Source organism: Cynocephalus volans, chromosome 1, assembly GCF_027409185.1.
Source record: "Cynocephalus volans isolate mCynVol1 chromosome 1, mCynVol1.pri, whole genome shotgun sequence".
Classification (NCBI taxonomy): Eukaryota; Metazoa; Chordata; class Mammalia; order Dermoptera; family Cynocephalidae; genus Cynocephalus; species Cynocephalus volans.
Window position 1 is genome coordinate 24,435,690 of NC_084460.1, and position 16,379 is coordinate 24,452,068.

Sequence of the window (16,379 nt, forward strand, 5' to 3'; positions counted from 1 at the left end):
GCCAGGGTAGACTTGTAAACTTCCTAAATTTTGAATATATTCCCCAAATCACAGATAGATCCATCAGCAAAGAGGGGAATCTTTACTACTTCAATGTGTCAAAGCAAAACCACTGACCAATCATTGGCTGAACACCTTAGTGTTCAGTGTAGCTTATTACACTGGCCTACAGCAATCTGTAGGAAGTCAGGCTTAAATCTGAAAGGGAGAAAAAACAAAAACTAAGCAGAGAAATCAGCAGTGGCACACTGTGGGGGAGACAAAATCTACAGAATTAGAGTAGGCAACACACTAAACAAACAGGAACAACCAATGCCAGCAGTGACCGTGGGGGAATCAGAATCCATACCTGTTAGAATATATTACAATTGACCACAGGGGTCAGGGGCACAACCCCCCATACAGTTGAAAATCCATGTATAACTTTTGACTCCTCCAATATTTAACTACTAATAGCCTACTACTGACTGAAAGCCTTACTGATAATATAAAGTCTATTAATGTAGTTTGTATGTTATATGTATTATATACTGTATTCTTACAACAAAATAAGCAAGAGAAAAGAAAATGTTTGTTTACATCTCTCAACTGCAAATGGTGCCATATATGGTCTGTGTCTGTGTGTGTAAGTTTTGATAAATTTTAACTTTTTATGATAGATTTGTATACTGGTATTATTTATAGTAGTAAATGATAAAATAGACTAGTATCTACATACATCTAACTTTTTCTTAATTTTCAATATTCCTAGGTTACACGGTTTGTCTGCAAGTTTTTTAAAACTGCCACAAATCTCCAAAGAATTTTCTAATATGTTTATTGAAAAAAACTGCATATAAGTGCACCTCTGCAGTTTAAACCTGTGTTGTTTAAAGGTCAACTGTATTTCAAATGATTAGTTTTCAGGGCTGGCCCGTGGCTCACTTGGGAGAGTGTGGTGCTGATAACACCAAGGCCATGGGTTCGGATCCCTTTATAGGGATGGCCAGTTAGCTCACTTCGGAGAGCGTGGTGCTGACAATACCAAGTCAAGGGTTAATATCCCCTTACCAGTCATCTTTTAAAAAAATGATACTACTAATAAAATAAAATAAAAATAAATGTTTAGTTTTCAACAAAATATTGCAATATATGCAAAGAAATGAAAAAGTGTGACCCATACAGAGGAAACAAAAGTCAATAAAAGGTGTCTCTGAGGGGCCCACGTTGGACTCAGGAGGCAAAGACTTCAAAGCAAGTATTACAAATACATTCAAAGAACTAAAGGAAACTATGTCTAAAGAACTAAAGGAGAGCACGACATCAATGACTGAACAGAGAGAATAGCAATAAAGAGACATAAATTATAAAGAATAACTAAATGGAAATTCTGGAGTTAAAAATACAATAAGTGAAATGAAAAACTCACTAGAGGGACTCAACAACAGATTTGAGCTGGCAGAGGGAAAAAAACAGCAATTTTAAACATAGATCAATAGTGATTATATAGTCTGAATCAAAGAAATAAAAAATATTGAAGAAAATGAACAGAGCCTCAGAGACCAATGGGACACTGCCAAGCATACCAACATATGCATAATTAGACTACCATAAGGACAGGAATGAGAAAGGGCAGAAAACGCATTTAAAAAAATAGTGGCTGAAAACTTCCAAAATTTGATTAAAATGATTAATCTATATATCCATAAAGCTCAATGAACTCCAAGTAGGATAAACACAAAAAGATCCACACCTCAACACTACATAATCAAACTGCTGAAAGCCCCCAAAGAGAAAATCTTGAAAGCAACAAAAGTGAAACAACTCATCATCACATACAAGAGAACCACATTAAGATTAACAGCTAAGAAACAATAAAGATTAGAAGGCAAAAGGATGACATAGGGAAAGTGTAGAAAAATTTTTTCAAACAGGAATTCTCTACCCAACAATTACCCTTCAAAAATGAGGTTGAAAGAAATTCGCAGGTAAATAAAGACTAAGGGACTTCTTTGTTAGCAGACCCACCTTACAAGAAATATTAAAGGAAAATTATAATAACTGGTGACATCAATATTCTACTCTCAATAATGGACAGAACAATTGGCCATAAAATCAGCACTTGATACAGCACTTAAACATTATCAACCAACCTGACCTGACATCCACAGAACATTCTACCCAATAAAAGTAACATACACATTCTTTTCAAGCTCACATGGAACACTCTCCAAACTAGATAATATACCAGGCCATAAAAAAAACTCAAAAAAAATTTTTTTTAAAAAGGAAAGCACCTAAGTATGTTCTCCAACCACCACAATAGAATCAAATTAGAGATCAGCTATCCATATGCAAAAGAACAAAATTAGACCCTTATCTCACAACATATACAAAAATCAACTCAAAATAGACTTAAATGTAAAACTGAAACTGTAAAACTATAAGAAAAAAACATAGGAGAAAGCTCCATGACACTGGTCTAGGCAACAATTTTTGGGTCTGACCCCAAAAGCACAAGAAACAAAAATAGACAAATGGGATTACATCAAACTAAAAAGTTTCTGCTCAGCAAAGGAAACAGCAGTGTGAAGAGACAACCTATAGAATGTGAGAAAATACTCGCAAACAATACATCTGATAAAGGGGTAATATTCAAAAATAAATTAGGAACTCAAACAACTCAATAGCAAGAAAACAAATAACTCAGTTAAAAAATGGGAAAATGACTCAAACAGACATCTCTCAAAAGAAACATACAGATGACCAACAGATACATAAAAAAATGCTCAGCATCCCTAATTATCATGGAAATTCAAATTAAAATCACAATGAGATATCACCTCATACCTATTATAGTGGCTATTATCCAAAAGTTGAAAAATAAGTTTTGGAGAGGATGTAGAGAAAAGGGAAGCTTTGCACACTGTTTTGATGGAAAGGTAAATTAATACAACCATTATGGAAAATAGCATGGAGATTCCTCAAAAAATTAAAAATAGAACTAGCATATGATTCAGCATCCCACTACTGGGTATATAGCCAAAAGAGATAAAATCAGTATTCTGAAGAGATATTTGTACACCCATGTTCATAACAGCATTATAAGCAACAGTCAAACTGCAGAAGCAACCCAAGTGTCCACTGGTGGATGAATGGATAAACATTACGTATACACACACACAGGAATATTCAGCTCTAAAAAGAAAGGAAACTGACACATGCTACTTTATAGATAAATCCTGAAGATATTATGCTAAGGGAGATAAGCCAGTTACAACAGGACAAACAACAAACATTGTATGATACCACTCATATGAGGCATTTAATTCACTTGTATGAGGTCAAATTCATGAGAAAGGAAGTAGAATGATGGTTACCAGGGGCAGGGGGGAGAGGGAAAAGAGTTGTTGTTTAATTGGTACAGAGTTTCAGTTTTGGAAGATGAAAAAGTACTAGAGATGGATGGTGGTGAAGAAAATGAACAGAGCCTCAGAGACCCACGGGATACTGCCAAGTAAACCAGCATACGCATAAGGGCAGTCCCATAAGGACAGGAAAGAGAAAGGGTAGAAAACACACTTAAAGAAAAAATGACCAAATATTAACAATAATGTCAATAATGTACTTAATGCCACTGAACTGGACACTCTAAAATGGTTAAGATGATAAATTTTATGTTATATTTTACCACAATTTAAAAAATACCTCAAAAGATCCTAAATTAACAAGAAATAGAAAATCTGAATAGACAAACTTATCACAAGGAAAGACTGAATAAACCTGGTGTTCATTTTTAACCTCACTATTGGCTTACTTAGTACCACATTTAGCAGGTTGGTTTCAACTAGTCAATCTGTTTAAAACAAATAACCTCTTCCCAGCAGAGCTGGTGTTAAAAGCAATTCTGAATCCATCTGGTCACACACTGGCTCTGCAAGGGTGGGAAAAGTCCTTCAAAGAGGCTTGCAGCAGGCCACTGAGAGGGACAGCCACCATCTCTGCAGCATCAGTCCCTCACAGCCCTCTCTTCTCCTCCTTCCTGCCTCCCTCAAAACCATAATGACAATAATACAGTAAGGCACAGCTGACCCAATGCTCCTGACTGACTTACAACATGGAAGAAATGATGTAAATCAAAATTTCTCTTTCAGTAAATTATTTCATAAAATAAAACCAAAACCACGGCCTTTTTGTACATGGCCTCCCTCATTGTCCCATTCCCCCACTTCGTCCCCTGGCCCCTCCAACCCTGTCCCATACACCCAGATACTTACATATCAGGGTTCAATCTCACACCATTGAGATTACACAAAAATAAAAACATTATAACTAAGGCGAGCCATTCCCAATTTTGATTCAAAGTTAAACTACATTTTATGGTAAACTGTCAACTTCTCTTAGTTTGGATAGAACCTAAGAATGTTTTAATAGAAGATTCATTTGTTTGCTAATTGTCACCAAACTAACTGCTGCCATTTAGCAAATACCTATTCTGTGTCAAATCCTGTGCTAGGAGAACACCAGGAACACAAAGTTGAAGAGAACTGAGGCCAGGTGCCCACAGGCAAGATGATGACAGAATGTTCCCACTGCTTTTCAGATGAAAACCTCAAGAGGCACTTGCTGGAGAGCTTTAAGGGTCTGCCTTACCGAGGAAGTATCATATTATGATTTAAGATAACATTTTAAATTAGCAAGGTAGTCAAAAAGCCTTACATTTTAGTCTATAACTATCAAATGTTCTCCCAGAGGACCGTATATATCGCTAAAAAAAATAATTACTTTATAAAAGATATCACCTTTTCCCAGTACCTAGTTTCTAAATTCTGTCCACTCTTCCTTCACCATATTTCCCAAATACATCACTTTCATATCTTTACTAATCCAAGTTAAATTACCTTCATTTGTCTCATCATCAAACAGAAATTTTGAAAGTCAAAGGAATCCTAACATACCACAGGCATTCGAGTACTTGAATAGCTTTAGGGTTAGAATTTTAGATTAGAATTTTTATAGAGGAAATAGCAATAATAACAGAAACAAAACTTAAAAAATTAATGAAGCGATAAGGCAGTTTAACTTCTTAAAAATCCTTAAAGCACATTGTAAAGAAGAGGGAGCAGGGCTACTATAAGTCTCCCTTATCTGACTGAGACTTCTCCAGCACAGACTTCTGAGCTGCGCTGATAATTTGGGCCAGGAATTTTTGAGCAATGCAATGAAATGCAGTGTAGACTTCAGATTATCCAAACACTATAGACCTGATCTACCTTAAGGTTCACAACCTTCCCATCTGTTTCCCTACCTTACCCCTACCCAAGTGCCCCCTCTCCTTTTTTTCAAACTTCTCCTTACCATTCAGATACAACTACTAGAAACTGGACAACCAAAATACCACAAACAATAACAGGACATAAGACAGTCACACGCACGTAACTTTTGTTGTCTCAGGCATTCAACCACCACCAAACATGGCATGTTCCTGCATGCTAACAAAACCAGATCAATAAATATGGCACTTGAAGTAATTCATATCCACTTCAAATATTTTAGGCATAAATCAGGAAATTTATACCCACATAATTCTGTGAAGAACTAATGGGATGAGGGAATCCTGCAAATGACATGTAAATCCAATTCCACTTCTTCACACTTTATTTCATGTTCATTTTAAACAAGAGAAACAGAGAAAAGAAGCAAACACTTCTCCAATTACCTGTTGTGTAAGACTGCTGAATGGCCAAATCTGTTGACATCATGGTGGAGATCAGGTCTGGGAAGCACTGACCAGCGGTCACAAGCTAGGAGCAAGAAAAAACACATTTCAGAAGAGACTGCCATTCATAGTCAACAGGAACCGACATTTTCTTCAGGAAAAAGACTGCAACAAACACTACCTCTTGCCTCTGTACTTTCTCGGCCACACCATTATTTCTGGGTTAAGATGCAGCAGCAGCAGAGCAGTAGGACATGGAAGAAAGGCAGGATCACACAGCAATTCTAATCAGTGAACACATCCAACATCCATAACATCCATGTCACTCACCCTACTGCCTATCAATTTTACCCACTAGAACATTTTTTAACTTAAGCAAATTTTCCATTTTACAAAGCTTATGTAAGTAAAACATGTGGGTTCTATAATGATTTTCCACTCTTCTCTATACTGATTGGCCAAAACTTAGTAGCTAAAATACAGATGGAAAATTAAAATTTTTATGAATTTAACCTTTATCTAATTTTTTAAAAGTGCTTTCCTAGATCCCCTAGATCTACTAATTTTCCTTTGTCCTGACCCATGCTAGCAACTTCTCTTCTGTACCTAATACCACCTGCTGGTGCTGTACCACACCAACCTCACACTCACTGTCTCACTCTCTGAGATGCTCACTAAGCACAGGTTCCTCCACTCGACCCAGACCTTTATTCATTCTTGATAACAACAGCTTCCACTTCCTTCTCCTACCCAGCCTAGACTCTGTGGTCTTTTTCACGTGGAGAACAGAGAGGCCATCAACTCCCCTAGCTTCCTGCCCACCCACCTCGATTCCTTCCCTAAAACCAGTGTGGCAGGGTCCCCTTCCTTTTATCCCACACCTCAAAGGTCCATTCACTGATTCAATAGATACCCCTCTCTCCTTTGGTCCTCCAACTGCTTTCTGCTGGCTTTTACCACAGCATTTAAATATAACCAAAGCTAGCCCACTCTTTTTTAATGCCTCTCCTACATCTACCTCCCTCTGAGGCACTCAACTTACTCCTCCCCTTCCCTTCACAGACAAGTTTTTCAATAAAGCAGTCAGCGTTCACTGCTTCACTGCGTGTACATCTCACCTTACATTATTTCTTATCCTTCTGCAATCTGGATTACTCTTCTATGACTACAGGGTAATAAATTATCTCTTTATTGCTAAACCAGAAGGTCTCTTCAGTCCTCCTTGTTTTACTTAATCACTCCGCAGCCTTTGTTAACTGCTCGTCCAGAGGCTTCCTGGTTTTCCTCCTACTTCTCCACATGTTTTCAGTCTCCATTCTCTTTCAGACTTGTCTCCAGCTAGCCTCAGGCTCTTTGCTCATCCCACCCCTCCTAGAGCTTCCCACTGGTCTCTGCATTGCTGTGTCCCACAGATGCCCCCAAACTTACTTCACTCTCTTCCTCTCAGATCCTGTTCCTCTACTTCTGTTCCCAACCTTGACAATGGGTACCATCTACCATGCCCACACCAAATACTTGGGGGTAAGGACATTTTCATCTCTCTCAAAACACACACTGGACAGTCCTCAAGTTCCTGGTAGATATCAAACACATCTATTTCTTTGTCCTCACTGCCACTTCCACATCTAGGCTCAAACCCTCATCTGGGCTTCAGCAACAGCCTCCTAACTACCGTCTTGCCCCTTCCCAACCACTCGCCACAGTGCAACTACAGAGATTTTCCTAAAACACAAATGTGATTCCACCACCTACTGTGAAAGACTGTTCAAAAAGCCCAAACTTCTAAGCATGACACACCCCTAAGATCTGAAGAGCCTGACAGCTGTTCACTTCTCTAGTTTCACTTGAGGCCAATTCCTGATGTGCTGCTATGATGCAGCCAAAATGAACAATTCACAGGCCTGAAATACGTGCCATGGTTTCTTTCCACCTCTGTGTCTCTGCACATGGGCTTCTTCTGCCTGGAAAGTCCTACCTAATTTCACCCAGGGAACTCCCAGTGTTCCTCAGGACCCAGCTTGGATGGCCCCTCCTCAAGAAGGCCTTCTCTATCACCCTTCCCTCCCATGACTTTAGTGGTGCTCAGAGGTGTTCTCAGCAAGAAACAACCTGAATTGTAATTATATTGTCTGCTTATATCTCTGCCTCCTCCACCTCGAGGCTAAGGGCTGTAACTTACTCACCTTATCATCCCTAATGTACAAGCTCAGAGGCTGGCACATGAATGTCTATTAAAAATGAACATCTGAGGGCTGGGCCCGTGGCACACTCGGGAGAGCGGCGCTGGGGGCGCAGCAACGCTCCTGCCATGGGTTCAGATCCTATATAGGAATGGCTGGTGCACTCACTGGCTGAGTGCCGGTCACGAAAAAGACAAAAAAAAAAAAGAAAAGAAAAGAAAAACAACAACAAAAACAACAAAAAAAATGAACATCTGACTTAGAATAGTCAAAATCATAGAAACAGACAGTAAAACGGCGGTTGCCAGGGGTTGAGGCGAGGAGGAAATGGGGAGTTATTGTTTAATGGGTATAAAGTTTCAGTTTTACAAGATGAAGAGAATTATAAAGATGGAGGGTGGTGATGAATGCCTAACATTTTGAATGTATTTAATTCCACTAAACTATATACTTAAAATGGTTAAGATGGTAAATTTTATGTTATATGTATTATACCACAATAAAAAAATAATAATTTGTTTAAAAATAATGTCTGATGATAATTTATACAAGAGAACAGCTGGTATTTGTCTTGCCCAACCAGATACTGCCCTCTTCTGGTCAAGTATATTACCACACAAAGAATATGTTGAAACCAGTTTTCTAGGGAATCAAATTAAGTTAATACTTAAATCAGCTTGACACAATGCTGGTGGTCACAACTATATAACACTACAGGTTGAGCATCCCTAATCCAAAAATCCAAAACCTTTTGAGTGCCAACATGACACTCAAAGGAGATGTTCACTGGAGCATTTTGGATTTCAGATTAGGGATGTTCAACTGGCACATATTTGGTAAATACTCCAAAATCCAAAACACTTCTGGTCTCAAGCATTTCAGAAAAACGGTACTCAACCTATACTATGTAAGGCATTTATACAAAGGAGGGACCAGTTATCTCAACTCAGCCTCGAAAATTAAAATTCAAACAATTAACAGGAATGATTTTGAAAAGAATTTAATGTAGAAGTATTGCTTTTTAACAGATATGTAACATTATTAGTCAAATGAATATAAAAAAATACCATTCAGACTTCTTTCAAATGGTCTGACCATTTTGATCTGGTGATATTTTCAGTTTCTTTTCAAATGTTGCTTAAAGACAAAAAATTCCTGCCCCTAAAATAGCTTTGGGAAACTTACCAATGTCATAAGCCATGAAATCTGAAGAGAAGCATTTGGCACCATGGCTCATGGATGTGTCATTATGTGTGTTTCCTCCAAACACCAGCATGTTTCCATTCACTACCACAGCTGTGTGCAAGTAACGGAAAAATTGGCTGTCCTTAAGAATGGTCCTTTTGAGTTTATTTAAAAATAATAAATACAAGGTTAGTTTTTTAAGAATACTTATCTATCTGCTAAAACAAATATAACTGTTTTATTAATTTAGAACCCAAATGTGCAAATACTTCCAGACTTTCCCTACATATAAGTAACTTTCTCAATAATAAATATGTAAAATCTAAAAGATGCATAAGAATTTTGGCAAAATATGTTAAGAGTCCTAAAATGTTCTTACCCTATGGCCCTATAATTCCAGTTTCTGGGCAGAAATCATGTGAAATACAAACAAAGCTTATGTGCAGTGCTTTAATAATAAGACAAAAGCTAGAAATCAAAAGTTCTAACCACACAAGCTCAGAATACCCACATGATAGAGTATTACACAGTCACTAAAAATGACTATTTTTATGACAGAATGTAAAATAGTATCCATAGTATGGTTTCAAATATGTGAGGGAATATAAAAAGGAGCAGAAACCATTGTTTTTTAGTGACATTATTTCATAACTCAAATTTGCTTTACATTTGTTTAAATTAGCAAACTTTTTACAGGCTGATATATGAGGGTACTTCAAAAAGTTGATTCACATTATCTTTCAATTCTATTTTTCCACAAACTTTTCGAAGTACCCTCACATAGTTCAGAGTAAGGAGAGTTCTCTCAATTAGATATGAGAACATTCTGTTTCATTACTTCATGGAATGACCCCAAAGAAGATATTTAGGTCATCAAGAAAAGGTTAAAAAATGGATATTCTCTACTCAGTTTACAAAAGCATACACAAACTCAGCTTTGTAATTTATTCCTTAGGATTCTGAAGAGTTAAAATTTTACCATAGTGCTCAGCATAGGAAAAATGAAAACCAGTCAAAAAACACCAAGCATTTTCTAATCTACCTAGTACAGAATTATAGAAAAATGCAACAAAATAAATACTAGCTTCTTAATTACCCTCTGCTAATTTCCCAGTTTCTCTATGTACAATGCTGAACAGTGCTATCCTCCAGGCCTGAAAACAAAAATATAGCACAATGTTTTCCCAACAACGGCCTCTACAGAATTCACACCTTAAACTGAAAGCTCAAGAAAAAGCACCCACCACATCTGGGTATCCACATCATATCTGTAGAGATCATCTGCAAGTCGGTATTTATTGGCACTGAAAGCCTTGTAGCCACCATGAACATACAGGGCCCTGGTCCTGTGGTCATACACACTGCTGTGGCCATAGCCCCCTTGCACAAGGGCACCCTGGGTGTGTAATATACTCCATGTATTCTTATCTAGAAAGGGAAAAACAGCAAAAAGCAAACATTGCAAGCTCCTTCTCTCTAATACTCAAAATACCCAAATAGCTTAGAGCAAGAGAAGGGGTTTCAGGAGGCTTGATATACATATCTTTTTTTTACCTTTTTATTTTTAAAAGAACGACACCTAAAACCCATAAGAAAGTCATGTGGCCAAACTCCAATCTGTTAAACGTTCTGATGTTCTAATATGCCATGCAGGAAAAGAATTACAGCAAATTTAAAAGATTTAAATTCCCCTCAAATGAACATTTAATTCCCTATGACCTTTAGTAACCAATACACAGATGTACTTTAGAGGCCTATTTTCTCAAAATAACAATTAGAGCTGGCACTACTACTGCACAATAACAGATACAATAAAATTTAACCAAAGGAAAGATTATATATGAAGGGGAAATCACACTCCATTAAACCAACCTCTAATGGGCTACCCAAATATTTTTTTCTTCAGAATATCTGTTGTTTCAAACCATTTTTACTCATTATCTTTAACACCCAAAGCATTTACTGCCATCTTGGGCTCCTTCCCAAATTGACAGTAATAAATATATACTACATAAAAGAATCAATAATTTGAATTTCACTGGTAATACATTGATGTTAGCTGCGTTTCAAGATAAAGTACTCAATCAAGGTTACATTGAATCTTGTTTAAAAAGTCATAATAATAAAGGCAGAGGTTTTAAATCGAACAATCAAAAAACATCTACTGAAAAAAATATACCTACCCAAGTCGTATTCCTGCACATTGCTTATATATCCATAGAGAGGACAGTGACCAAAGATGACCAGCATGACCACTCGGCCACTTGACAGTGTAACAATGTGTGCTGAATGCCCAACCACTGCATACTGCTCCTTCGCTTTAGGGGTCAACAATACCCATGATTCATTATGAATATGAAACACTCTCAACTCATTTGTCACATTCCCTGTTGAATCAATTTTTCCTCCATACATATAAATTTTATCCTAGGGAAAACACATAAAATAAAATTTTTAAAAACATTGAAAAGATCAAATCTGAGAACAAAAAAGGATCAGGTCAAAACCTCAATATTATTCTCAGCTTAAAAAGTGTTAGTGAAATGCATCTTTTGGTGAATTATTAGGAAAAGGATAAAGAAAGGAACAATAGGAAAGAAAATTAATCATTTTGTATGTATCTGACACTTAGCTACTTTTCTTGAACTTCTTCATGTGAGATCCTTTACAGTACAAAATGACCTAAAAAAAAATTAAGTTGCCTCATCTTACTATATACCTACAAAACCAAGGAAATGAAAATGATCATTCAGTCACATTACAATGTGGCTATTCTTGTCTGAACTTGCTAATGAGCCTAAAATCTAACCTGTACGTTTAATTTACATTTCAAACCATTTAGTATCATAATCATAATACCCCAGTACAGTTTGAATCTATTAAAATCTCTTTGGTTAAAAAAGATTCAACTTTAATTTCCACTTATAACTTAGCCAATTATATACTACCACCCACCAAAAAATAGAAAGTTTTCCCCAATTTAAAACCAACACTGAATAGCTTTTCAATTATATAATACATAAAGTAACTGAGGATGAGTTGAGTTTCTTGTTGAGTACAGAGTGGAAATATTTTACCTTGTATAATGCCAAAGAATGACCATATCTAACAACCACACTGTTCACAGAATGGTTTAGTGTAAGCCACTCCCTAGAAGCAAGATCATACCTACAAAAAAAAAAAAAACCAGATCATATTTTTACCCAAATGACAAAGCAGAACATCTCATACTCTTTCATTTGTGATATAATCCAGTTTGGAGATACTCATTAAATCTACCATAGATATAGGGAGGTATCTGTCACCTTGGCATACAAACCTGACACCTACACCCACTGGGCACCTGAGAACTCAGGAAGGGGAGCTAGACTAATCAACCCTGGGACAAGAAGCTTCTAACACTTCCAGAAAACCTCTTCTACACGCAGTCTAAATCACTTGAAGGTTGCATTCTACTCAAGTGATTTAAACTTTTCTTACAATAACTTTTCTTTCAGTACATGAAAAGACCTTTAACATACAAAAAAGCACCCCTTGAAATTTATTTTTCTAACCATGCAATTTATATTTATTCATGCATTACTGAATAACCACATTCAGTATCTTAAATTATTCACTTTTAGTTTTTGTTTTTGAGAAAAACATCACTGTATTGGTTTCATAAAAATCATACATGCTCATTGTAAAGAATGTAACCAATACCAAAAAAAGAGCTAAAAGTTTAAAAAATAATCCCAATTCCATCATTTAGAAACGAATACCATTAACATTAAGTAAATATCATTCCAGACTTCTGTGTGTATACACAGATAGAAGAATAGATTGACAAAATATATTTACACAAATGGGATCATACTACAGATGATACTGTTAATAAAGTGTTAATTTTACTTTTTATAAAATTAATTAAAAAAAAGAAACCAAAAGGAAACCAATGCTACTGTTATACCTTAAGTATAAGTTTCTTTTCTGTAAAAGTTTACTTGGATAATCCAAGTTTTTAAAAAATTATGAAAAACATTACTATATATAAACAAAAAGATGTAAGAAAGTTTTATTACAATAGCAAAAAAGTAAACAAAAGTCCATCAATTGAAAATGGAATAATAATCAGTATATGCATATAAGAGAATAATTACACAGAATAAAAAGTAAATATATTCAAGCAACATATATTGACATAAATCTCAAAACAATGTTAAGCTGAAAAAACACTACAGGACATTGTTTCTACAAATACTAAAAATAGAAAATTTATTAATTTTAACAAATTTTCATATGTACTTTAAGTATAAAGATATGTATGTGAATGAATGACACCAGAATCAGACCACTGATTATTTCTAAGATTTTGGAGGGCATACAAGGGCCTTTGACAATGTTTTATTTCCTAACCTGGGTGATAAATGTATTGGTATTTGTTATTTTTCTCTAAATCTTTCCTTTCCTCTTAAATATTTTATACATGATCTGAAGCAAATAACAAAATGGTGACATCTACTGAATATAAACAGCACATAAATTGATATCAGCTATAATTTTATGTATTTCTGAAATATTCCACATTTTTAAAAATACATAAAAAATTATTCAGAGGCTGAATTCACTTTAGTTTTAAGATTATACACAATTTGATTTTGGACAGAATCCACTAACTTCTGGCTTTGAAAGTTGAAACCACAGCACTCATATTTCCTCTCATTTCTTCTCTTAATTTTTGTTATATAATTTTTATATTGTCCAGGTTCTTAACATTCACATTGCATTCTATAACTATAATTTCACAGTAATTTAGTACTGAATCTATATTTTAGCTGAGTCAATCTCCTCACAGTCCTCTTACCACAACTTCTCCTTGAGCTCTTCAATTCTTAATTGCTGGATTTCACTGTCAAGTGGGGTTTTTTTAAGTAGAGATCATATGTACTTCTTTCTCTGAGTTCTTTCATGTTTAAGAATATCTACTTGCAAGCTTTACAGCTGAATGACATCTTGGCTGGGTATAACATTCTTGGGCCATCCTTTCTTTCCTTCAGAACCTTGCAGATGCTGCTCCCTTGAATGTTGCTATGCAGAAGTCTGAGGTCAGCTTGATTTCCACCCCACCCCACCCCACCCCACCCCTTCTTACGTGGTTTGTTTTTCTGCCTGGAAGCCTGAAGAATTCTCAATCATTCTCATTCTCTCTCCCTCTACCCCCCCTTTTTTTTTGGCAGCTGGCCGGTATGGGGATCTGAACCCTTGACCTTGGTGTTATCAGCACCATGCTCTCCAAAGTGAGCTAACTAGTCAGCCCTCACTTTTTTTTAAGACACAATATTGTACTTTACTTGACATAGAAATGACTTAAATCCACTCAGGAAAGTGTTTTTACAAAATGGATTGCATACCACTGCAATACTTTTGTGGAATTCTGGCTATGAAAAGTGTTTCCTGAGGACTTCCATGGCTTCTAACCACACACATACACCTTATGTCCAAGCCAGAGGCCTGTTTCCCTAAGTTTGAAATAGAGGAAACAGAGGGAGCACAGAAACGATTTCCCAGATGATCCAATGCTGTCTCTTTCAAGTGACATGGACAGTGTTCAATCTGTATCTTAATGCATTTTGCTCCTCCTCAGACAAAAATGTCAGCCCAAGAGCTTGTCAGAGACACTTAGCTACAGGCAGGTCCCCATAACATGGCTAAGGTGACCTATCAAAAGATATTTCTACAACAGACTGTCAATCTTTTCACAACACAGAGAAGCAAACCACAAGACAAGAATAATATCGATGCAATAAAACATAAGAAACTTCATGTCCAAATAAATGCTCCTTCTTGTGAGAGTTGGGTGCCAGATAACAGAATATTGAACAACTAGTTCTAAGACCTGGACATGCACATAAGCAAAACAAACTTAGGGAATTCAGAAAAAGGTGTCTTCCACAGAGGTACTGTCAATCATTTCACAACACAGAGAAGCAAAAACAAGACAAGAACAATATGGATGCAATAAAACATAAGAAATTTTATGTGCCAAATAAATTCTCCTTCTTGTGAGAGGTGGGTGCAAGATAGAATACTGAACAACTAGTTCTAAGACCTGGACAAGCATACAAGCAAAAACAAACCTACGGAATTCAGAAACAGGTGTCTTCCACAGAGCTACAGCCATCTTCCTCAGAAGCCCCTCCATGCTGGCAGGCAACTCAATAACCATCATGCTACATGCTCCACCCTCCACTATCGCCTGGTAACCCAATCGCAGCATCTGGCTGCCCCAAAGACCAAGGCAAAGGCTCTGCAGAGACCGAACATGACCCCAGTAAGCAGGAAGAACAGAACTACCTGGGGCTTCCCAAACAATAATTTGTCCTTTATCCTAAAAGTTCAATAACTTTCTCAAATCAGGTCTTGTCATTGAGAAATGATAAAATTTTACCAAAACACCCTGTGGTATCTCAATCCATTTGTTTTGTTTGTTAGGCTCTTTTTTTAGTAATAGCAATTATATTTATATTGAATCACCTTCTTGCAGGTATTTTTGCTTTTCTCCAATTTTTTTTTCCAACTTTTCATCTGTATTCATTGGAATTATCTCAGTTAACCGCCTATCAGTAATTCAATTTTCATTCTAGTTCTTGTTGTGTCTAATTTATTTATATTTCTTTAGGTCTGTAATCTCCCCATTTCATGTCATTGTTATTATTATTTTTTTGTCTTTCAGCTTGTTTTTCTGAGTTCAAATTCTCATTAAGTTGATCTATAGCATGAAACAGTTGGAAGGAATCTCCTGTACCTTCAAGTTAATCTTCATCTATGACGGGTTCTTGTCAGATTTTACATGCTGCGTTCTTTTTTCCTCTTTGTTTTTTCATCGTAGAATATTTGCATAAGCTACCATGTCACTTCTTTCATCTTGTTTGTGGTTAGGCATTGCTCTCCAGATATTTTATTTGCAAAGTGTGGGTGATTTCTTAATTGTTTCCACTGCATTTAAGACAAGTTTATCAAATTTGCATCCTAGCTTTAGCATTAGGGCTGGTATTTTATGTTCTATCCAATTCTCTGAAGTCTGAGGAAACATTGGGCTTGAATGAGGGGGAGTGTAGTCTGTTAGAATACAACATCCAGATGCTCCTGTCCTCTGAAATTTTGTTTAAGTGTCCTACACCAGTGTTCAGATCATTTCCCAATATGAATAGAAGCCGTGACTTCTGGGCAAAGAGTCAGCCACTTGGTGAATTTCCCTCCTTTTCACCTTATCCTCCCCAGCAACTATTTCTCCTACTCTTCAGTTGAAAGTGTAAAACAAACAAACAAACAAAAAA

General features: G+C 36.3%; 1 protein-coding gene across 1 annotated transcript in view; it reads right to left on the reverse strand.

Annotated features, from left to right (window-relative positions):
- ATRN (attractin) overlaps positions 1-16,379 on the reverse strand; it is a 180,680-nt gene that overhangs the window by 82,912 nt on the left and 81,389 nt on the right. The window contains exons 7-11 of the mRNA XM_063094485.1: positions 12,141-12,231; positions 11,247-11,490; positions 10,308-10,491; positions 9,064-9,218; positions 5,699-5,783 (exon numbers count right to left, since the gene is read on the reverse strand). Of these exons, the coding sequence (XP_062950555.1) occupies positions 5,699-5,783; positions 9,064-9,218; positions 10,308-10,491; positions 11,247-11,490; positions 12,141-12,231 (759 nt within the window). The remainder of the gene's footprint in view (positions 1-5,698; positions 5,784-9,063; positions 9,219-10,307; positions 10,492-11,246; positions 11,491-12,140; positions 12,232-16,379) is intronic.